We start from the raw sequence: 9,277 nt of genomic DNA, 5'->3' as shown, positions 1-9,277 counted from the left end.
TCTTTTGTATCATGTAAAAGTATGAACCGCCTGCTATAGTGGCGGCTGTGGCTCAGTGGTAGAGTTGGTCCTCTTTTAATCGGAAGGTCGGCGGTTCGATCCCCAGCTCCCTCAGGCTACATGTCACAGTGTCCTTGGGCGAGACTGAACCCCAAACTGCTCCCGGTGGCCATCGGGTATGAAAGCGATAACTGATTGACAGTTGGGCACTTACGTGTGAAATCTTTGTTCTGTTTGGCTCTTCAAGTCCGTTTAGAACATTTTCAACAGAACGTTGGTCTTTTAATAAAAACTTACAGTGATGTGAGCACAGAACCATGACACTGCTCACCGGGCGGCGTGTAGGCGACGTGTTGGGAGAGCTCTTCAATAACTCAGAGCACATTTTAAGTTGTGATAACTTGATAACTTCTTTTGGTAAGTGACGTGTTTCTGACTTACAGGATATGTTGTGTCTCAAACAGAGGTGAGCTTAAGAAGGCACCACAGTTCTGAATAAGAAGCAGGCAGACATTGGATGCTCAGTGTTTGTGCCGTGTGTCATGTCCTGCTCAAAGGGCCGTAGCAAATAAAGGGAGAGAAAAATACATTTACAAAAACACTGATACAATTATAGATTAGAATAGAAGTGGATGTCAGCAATTTTTCAATTGTATTTCGAGTTTAACTGGGATCATCTGAGAATATAAAATTGATTATTTGTAACTTGCAACCCCTCCTTCCCATGATACATCATTTAGAAACATCACCGAGCAACTTTATATGCCGAGTGTTTCCTTTAGCTTGTCAGGGATGTGATCAGAGCAGCGGAGGCAACAGATGTCTGATCTCTTCAGACCAGGACGCTCACAGCTCACGAATCTTTAACCAAAAATGAGTTCTCCTCAACAGCCCTATTCTGACTGCTTCATAGCTTTATTACTTGTTTCTACACTGTTATTGTATTTTCTACAATTATCCGTCTTTACTTTTACAGTGGAACAAGTGAAGTTGCACAGGAAGCTCAAATTCTCGTCGAAAAGGTCAACGTTCATCCAGACGTTTCCTTTAGGTAAGCAGCCGTGCTCTTTAAAGAGTATTATCCATCAAATGTGAAATTAAACGTTTGTAGATTTTAAATCAATTTATTTGCCGTATTTTTCCATCTCTTTTTTAACTCTACACAGATGTAAGAGCAACAGTGCCCTTTCACTGAGCAGCTGCAGAGCTTTATCTGAATATGGTCCCCAAACTCCACCGATCTCACAGCGCTGCAGAGGAGGCGGTGCTACTGCCTGCAGAGGAGGAAGGAGTTAAATATGAAATGCAAAGATTATAGATCAAGAACAAGTAGTCCATGTTCTGTGGTCAAAAGGATCATATTTATTAAAAATATGAGTATTGAAATACAGGTCATACAGGCCCTCTCCACTCTTCAGTATCTGCAGCAGGGAGGTACAGACCAACACGGCTTCATAGTCTACATGTGCTTCCCTCTTTCCTCCTATCTCGCTGTGACGTTACAGATAAGCTCTGCTGAAATAAAGAGTGTGCGTCAGAGGTGAGTCATAAACTGTTTGTGTGTGTTCAGTCAAAAGATGGCAGACCGACTGTTTTTCAGCCATCTGTCACATTTTATTTTATTTCGTTGACCAGAGAAAAACTATTTTAAAAACTGTAACAAACGGTTCACTTCATATGAAAATGTGTCTCTACTGGGGGATCCCTGCACATGGTTCCTGCACATGATCCCTGCACATGATTCCTGCACATGATTCCTGCACATGATTCCTGCACATGGGCCGACTCAGAGTGTTGTTATGTTGGTTTGGGGGGGTGGGGGGGTGGGGGGGAGAATCCACTTAAGACAAGAGAAACACACCGTACGGGCTCGGCTTCTCGGGAAATCCAGTCAGCTGTGCCGTGGTGCGTTCAGGGCTCAGGTTTGTATGAGGAGGGGGGGTTTGTCCCTGGGGAGGCCGTCTCTAGGGCTGTGGACTCCGGCTGTGGGGAGGGACTGGCTGCAGACGCCGGCTCTTTCTGGACCAGCTCAGGCTCATCCTGGCCGGCATGGGGCGGGTGGACCAAGACCCGGTCGATGATGCCAAAGTCCTGAGCCTCCATGGGGCTCATGTAGCGATCCCTCTCCATCACACTCTCTGAAGGGAGACTTATTGTTATTTATTGTTGTAACGTCACAGAGGTAAATGTAAACATCCTGTATGTTACAGATGCACAGGAGTGTGTAATCGTCAACCAAATGCTCAATTGTTTGATGTTTTAGACCTCTTGGTAGATGCAAGCAGTAAACACAACGCTGATGTGAGCAGTTTGTGAGAGCCACATCTGAGTCTCAACTCTTCATGAGCAGGTGTCACGAGCACACGTGGAGTGTAAAGTGTGAGTAGTTTTCTCTTGTGACAGCACTGCACCGTCCTGAGCTAAGGTTTCTTTCAGTTATAACATGTAATAAAGTTTAAGTTTAAACCCACCGATGGTTTCCAGCGGCTGCCCCGTGTGTTTGGCGTAGATGGTGTTGATCTGTCTCTTCAGCTTCAGGATCTCCTCGGCCTGGATGGCGATGTCTGTGGCCTGACCCTGCACACGCAGAAAAGCAGCTGTGACTTTCATCCTTTGTAATCACCCTTGTCTTGATTTCAGATCAGTATTTAAGGAGACCACCCTACCCTGGCGCCCCCTGAAGGCTGGTGGACCATGATGCGGGCGTTGGGTAGTGAATGCCTCATGCCCGATGTCCCTGCTGCCAGGAGGAGGCTGCCCATACTGGCTGCCTGTCCGACACACCAGGTGGAGATGGGATTAAGGATGTACTGCATGGTGTCGTAGATGGCCAAGCCTGCTGTCACCACGCCGCCTGGAGGGGAGAGGGACGGAATAAAAAGGAATCAATATATTCATTTTATCGGCTCAAACGTGCAAGATTTATTAACCCAGAATCTCAGTTAAAAAGGGACGAATCATTAAGAGAAACTGGTGTATAGTCTATTATAATGTATTCTCCTTCAGGCAATAATCAAATGCTAAAAAGAAAAAGGAAACTGAATATTAAAACTTTGAACACCTGAAAGGAAGAGCAGAAAAGCTGAAGGCTGAACATATACAATGACTGAGAAGGGACAATTTAAGCCTGCATTACTGCAAGAAGAGTTTGTACCTTCAAAGTTCATTCTGTGCTTCCAATTGTCTTTTTTTCCCAAAAGATTTGCATTTATAAAAGTTCATCTGTTTATTATCAAAGAAGAAATAACGGCGGAAAATGATTTTTAGCTTGAGTCAAATTGATCTGGTAATGGTCTCATGTCAGTCTTTCTGCAGAAGATGACAACATGAACAACAAAAACTCAGGATATAATATTTAATATCACATCGACCACACGTGTCAGAGTCTGTGTCTACAAAGAAAAGACGAGCCAAATACTAAATTTCTTTCAAAGAAAAAAAGGAGGGTTCAAAGATCAGGTTACAAAGGAAGGAAACACAATAACCAGTAAGAGTTAAAACATGAAATTAAATAGAAAAATTAATTCACTTTGTTTATTCTACTTTCATTTGTATTGGAGGACTTTTGAAATCACCTTTCCCCTCATATTCAAGATGTGTTCATGTATTTATTTGCATCAGATTTTGACTGCACGTCTCTGCTTGTCTTACCGGGACTGTTGATGTACATGTGGATGGGTTTGTTGTTGCTTTCTGACTGTAGGAAGAGCAGCTGGGCGATAACCAGGCTGGCTACAGAGTCATCAATCTGAACAGAGGGCAGAAGGAGAGAGTAAGAACATGTATCACTTTGAAAATGAGAGGTTTGATCACAGCAGACACTTACAGGACCCATCACACAGATGATTCTCTCCCTCAGCAGGCGAGAGTAGATGTCATACGCCCGTTCTCCTCTCCCCTGGAAACAAACAAAAAACACAGAATGTTTTTCTTCTCAGGAATGTTTGTCGCTACGAACAACAAACGTAAAACTCCCAGTAAAAATCTACCTGAAACCAGCTTACCCGACTTGTGAATTGGCTCATTTTATGTTTACATTTTCCACCAATATTGGTCAGACAATAATTTCATATAGTGAAGATGCTGTGTCTAGCACACTGCGCATTAGGACCCATGGCAGCTTCAAAAAACAGCTCAGCAGTGTAAGGCATGTCACTCACCGTCTGCTCCACAACTATGGGTATTAGAGGACTCCTCCATACAGGACTGTGGTGGATGGACCTGCTGTGTTTCAGTGTCAGGCCTCCGATTTGTAACGCCCTCTAGAAGACACAGACACCCAGAAACACACAATGGTTTCTATTTGAGGTTTATTTTTCACAAAAGTCAAAAGAAAAGTCATTGAAACTATCTCCCCCAGGTTAAACAACAGGCTTGATTTACATAGAAAATAACTTAACTAAATGATAAATATTGCATAAAATTAGAATAAATAATAGAGCATGGTTAATACAGGATTTTTGAGAGCGATGCTGATGCAGATTTGAGAGAGGAATAATTGACAGATTAACAATAAGGCTGTCTATAGATCTTTTCTATGTGGATTTTGCACTGATATGACTCTGCAGAGTTTCTCAACTGGCTGCTTTATTAAACAAATACCTTTTTAAAAGAATATTTAACAGTATTATAACCACTATGTATAGACATTAAAATCAGATAATTTGCTAAAGGACTTCTGACAACAAGATGCGCAAATTAACTTAAAACGGTTTTTGAAATGCAGTGCCATGTATGCCTGTGTACTTATTTGTACCAGTAAACAGTTAAAACCCTTACTATCTTTAAAAAGGCAACGGTTCTGTGATGTCACGTTAAACACACTTCTACAATTACTTCCGGATATCCTACAAGGGAAAAATAAATTATTTCTGATTCTGATGCAAGTGGCCACAGTGTGCATAACACTCCTGTTATGTCAACCTCAGAACAACAACGAGTGATTAAAGACACGGGTCTGTCGATATAATAATACTTATTATTATGTCTTGTTTAGTTTGTTGTCTTCTGGGAAGGTACTTTATTATCTATGTTCGTACGAGAGAGCACATCAGTAACGTTACAGTGAGCAGCTGACAGATTTAGAGGTGATGCCATGAAGCAACGTTACACAAGCTAACTTCAAGCTAACACGCGCAACACGACCTGCCGTAATAACAACACAACCCGCCGGTTTTATCTGAAACTAAATTTTATTCCGTCCCTCTGACAGGAATGTTCCGGTAAAATATAGTTAGTACTCACCCGTAGCAGCATTTTTAAGTCTTTTAGGTTTCACTCCCCCTCTGTGTGACCCCAAGCTCAACCGGAAACAATTCCACTTTGACCTTTGAACTTCATTCTTCTTCTTCGCTGATAATTGTAGTCTACACTATGGCATTAGCGCCCTCTGCTGGGTGGTTTTTGGCGCCTTCTCACCAACTATGGACCAAACTCCAGTTATTTTCCACACAAAATAGCCAACTTTATTAAACTATAAATAATCAACCCATATATGAAAACATATATTTTTTTAAAATACTTGTTTCATCCTCTTTGTTTACTTGATTACCTGTCTTTTAGGAAATCACAATCTCGTGTATTGCACAGAATAAACACTGCAAGGTTTACACATACATGGACCTTGTCTTGGTGTTACGGTGTTTACGAATAAACACAGCAATATAATTAAAAGAGAATGCAATAAACAGCAATACCCTTTAAAGAAGTACATATAAGTAAAATACAATAAATTAAGAAACAGTTCATATTAAAATATTTATTTAAGATATGTAAAATATTATTCTTTATATGGCTTTAAGATTAATAAACAAAACACGTCATTTTACAGATTAAGGTGTTAGAGAATAAAAGTTTGTCAAATATGATGCACTGCAATATGCATGTTACAGTAACAACAGTAGTAAAACAAAACCTTTTTATTATTATTATTATTATTATTATTATTAAAGTAATTGGAAATTAACAAATTACAGTATTAAAGAATGTAAATACTATCTCCACCATAGACTACAATGATTTAACTTTATTAACCATCAACTGCACTTTGAACCAATGATATGACTCTGCATGTGTGCGTGTGTGTGTGTGTGTGTGTGTGTGTGTGTGTCTGTGGGTGTGGTGAATAAAGAAGTGAGTGAATAGGCTTTTTGTGTGATATTAGAGCCCAGCACTGAGACAGAACTCACTTCTTGTTGCTCGCTCTCAGTCATGTCAAACAACAGCGCAGCCAGCAGCAGCTTAGCTCTCGCTCAGAAGGCCGTGAAGCAGCTTCGTCTGGAGGCCAGCGTCCGGAGGATAAAAGTAAGTACACCAAACACACTAAACACCGCGCGTGTGTGTGTGTGTGTGTGTGTAGGTGTTTTATCTTTAAACTCAGTGTGTGAAGGTTGTATTTTAGCTCTCATTAGAAAAGTTCCTGTTAAAGATAATGTTCCTGTTTGATTACAAACTTTATTATAATGTCTAAACTAACTAACTTTGGCTGTAAATATAGAAAGTGCTATGTTATAAGGCATTGGAAGTGTTGTGTCCTGGTGTGCAGTGCAGGGTAGTGAAATAGCAAACAGACTTCTCTGTGCGAGTGCAGCACAGTGAGATCTTTGTTGATTGTGCTGCAGACTGCTGTGATTGATTTAGAACAGAAGTCAGACCAGTTTCAAGTGTGTCTGTGTTCACCAGCACAGCAGTGAGCTGTCGGGGAGAGAGCAGAATAAATATATCACTCACACTCATGCAATTTGTTACAGTTTGAAAAGTATCGTCTTAAAATTAAGACTTGATTCATTGTACATGTTAGAATCACATATAATGAATGCTCACGTGAGTTTGGTGTGAGGTGAGGGGGGTTTAAAGGGGAAGCACCTTATTTTCATACCTGGGTTGTTTGTGATGTTTACATACTTTCGCATCCAACTGACTTGAAGGGACTCAAAGTTTTAGAATTGCTCCAGTAGATAGACTTTTTCTGTTAAGGAGTCGGATGATTGTTTCCATCAGACACAGACATTACATCTCTCTCTTCAAAGGCACCAGACTCCATCGAGTTTTACCTCGCAGAACACAGGAGTTGCAGGTCTACAGCTACCTGTATTATCTGAGTTATAATGTGTTACACAGATATTGTGTTGGATCCAAAGCAACCATTTAAAACACCAAAGTTAATCTTTTTTTTTAATCAGTTAACGACTGAAACTACAAAGGAAACAGGAAGTATTTTCTTTTTCTACTTTACCATTGCTTTTCTAATGTTAATGAACTCCCTTTGACGGTTTGACTTCTCAGCCACCTTAGAAAGTTTTTTCAAAATACTTTGAACTACTTGTAATTATCTTAGTGAATAAAACTAGATATATCCCTCGAGTTTCTGTTCTTCTGGATTAGATGCTTGCAATTCTATGTTCACAAAATAGCTCCCACACCACACAGCAAGTGTCAGCTGATCTGTCATGTGATCAAACATGTGCATCAAATGTTCGCTATCCACAAGGACCACGACCAGGCCAGACAAAACGTAGCAAATTATTTATTAAAAATAACAGATAAATATAGCTCCGTTACAGACCCTGCTGTGGATGTTCTCAGAAGCTCACGGCCTTTTTCATACTGCAGAGTTCATTTACAGGTCGCTGCTGATTGGGTACAATTTCTGACACAGTCACAAAATTACAGAAAACAAAATTGTGGCAGCATGTTGCACACCAGGAGGGGAAAGACGATGGTCCACCAAGAAGCCAGAACAAGAAAAGCACACTATTTTCAGAGAGAACTTGCCCCAGAACGTAACAGACGAAGGTTTAAACCACCAAAGCAAGCGCAAGAACTTTTGTGAGCTTCAAACAGCCTTTACTTGTGCTTAAAGATAACACAATCAGAGGGTGCTTTGATGTGTTCAGGGTGCATCAGGTGTAAAAAAACCCAAACATTGTTCCATCTCTTTGAAGCTCTCAGTGAGATATTCACAGTTAAAGGTCATGAGAAGAGATGGGCTTTGGCATTCTGAGAGTACTCAGGTCAGATAGTAAAATAATGGCTTTAGTGTCGTTTCTAAATGCAAATATAAGTCAATGCACAAACCCAATGCTGTGATATGTGTGTTATTCTGCAGGTCTCTCAGGCTGCTGCAGAACTGAAGACCTTCTGTTTGCAAAATGCTCACAAAGATCCCCTCCTCACCGGGGTGCCCTCCAGCGATAACCCCTTCAGGCCTCCAAAGTCATGTGTGCTCCTCTGAGGTGTGAGGCAGCTCTCCTCTCTTTCACTCATTGAAAGGTTGTTTTATTTTCTCTACTATTCAGTTCCTCCTCCAAATACTGAACAATGAGCCTGTTTTATCTCAGAGCACGAGATACGTCCCTTCAGGCTTCATCTCTTTCCTGTCTCCTTTTAGGACTGTGAAGTGCAAACATCCAAACAGAAGTCTGATCAGAGGATTTTTGTCATGTGATCGACTGGAGATCAGAAGCACAGACACTGAGGGTCACAGGAGCAGCTCAGGAGCGATGCAGACAAATCCAGCTTCAAAAGGATTTCATGTTTTGTACTTATGTTGAAAGGATGTGTTTATAATGTCAGACTTTGGCTTTTTTCAGGCCTCAGTGTCTATTCTGTTGTCCATTACATGCCCTCTCTCTGTTGTTAGCGCCTGCTGTTACAGAAGAACTCTTGTTGATAAAAGGACAGTTTGTAAAGTCCCATGAAAGTCACATTGTATTGTTTCTGATTGCCTCTGACGCCCAAAGCAGATCTAAAAATACTGGAAACCATGTTTTTTTTTCTTTCTCTGCACATGTTTTTAATAGACATCCAATCTGAGCCGCATGTGATCATTTACACCAGCAGACAGACGCCTCGTTGTCCCCGCGCATTGGCATTTCCTTTTTAAACAGCATGAACTGAAAGATGAATTCGATTTAAGGGCAGCTGTTCTATAGTTCTTGATTCCTGTTATTTATCTTACAGCAACAGAAGCATTTGAGCTGGAATCATTCGTGTTGTAAAGCCCACATCTTAAAGTTAATTGGTAATTGCTCAGGCTGAAATTAGAGTTTCATTACCAATTAAACAACTGATTATTTTACAAATTAACTTATGAATCATTTAGGATATATACTGTCATAAATTCATACAAAATGCTCATTAAAATTCCAAAAGCCAGGAACAGTTTAAAATCCCTAACTCCTCATTTACTGTCATAGACAACAAAGAAAAGCAGAAGATCCTCAAATCTAAAACGACTTAAATGATGTATCAGTTATCAAATTTTACAATTAATTGT

The 9,277-nt window shown here is 40.6% G+C and overlaps 2 protein-coding genes across 2 annotated transcripts; one reads left to right on the top strand and one right to left on the bottom strand.

Annotated features, from left to right (window-relative positions):
* Positions 1 to 1,349: 1,349 nt before the first annotated feature.
* On the bottom strand, positions 1,350 to 5,327 carry clpp (caseinolytic mitochondrial matrix peptidase proteolytic subunit). The gene is made up of 7 exons (XM_069674310.1): positions 5,245 to 5,327; positions 4,161 to 4,262; positions 3,827 to 3,898; positions 3,652 to 3,748; positions 2,667 to 2,854; positions 2,472 to 2,577; positions 1,350 to 2,138 (listed from the first exon to the last, which is right to left on the bottom strand). Exons 1-7 carry the CDS (start codon positions 5,254 to 5,256, stop codon positions 1,912 to 1,914), a joined length of 804 nt encoding a protein of 267 aa, XP_069530411.1. The 5' UTR covers positions 5,257 to 5,327; the 3' UTR covers positions 1,350 to 1,911.
* An 883-nt stretch (positions 5,328 to 6,210) lies between these two features.
* LOC138602748 (guanine nucleotide-binding protein G(I)/G(S)/G(O) subunit gamma-5) lies at positions 6,211 to 9,255 on the top strand. Its single transcript, XM_069674313.1, has 3 exons — positions 6,211 to 6,303; positions 8,108 to 8,271; positions 8,390 to 9,255. The coding sequence occupies exons 1-2, from the start codon at positions 6,211 to 6,213 to the stop codon at positions 8,231 to 8,233; spliced, it is 219 nt and encodes a 72-aa protein (XP_069530414.1). The 3' UTR covers positions 8,234 to 8,271; positions 8,390 to 9,255.
* Positions 9,256 to 9,277: the final 22 nt, after the last annotated feature.

This window comes from Semicossyphus pulcher, unplaced genomic scaffold (assembly GCF_022749685.1).
Source record: "Semicossyphus pulcher isolate SPU_LCO1_2020_fin unplaced genomic scaffold, fSemPul1.0.p SCAF_23, whole genome shotgun sequence".
Lineage (NCBI taxonomy): Eukaryota > Metazoa > Chordata > Actinopteri > Labriformes > Labridae > Semicossyphus > Semicossyphus pulcher.
Note: the sequence above shows the minus strand (reverse complement) of the source record. Positions and strands in the feature narration are given on the sequence as shown.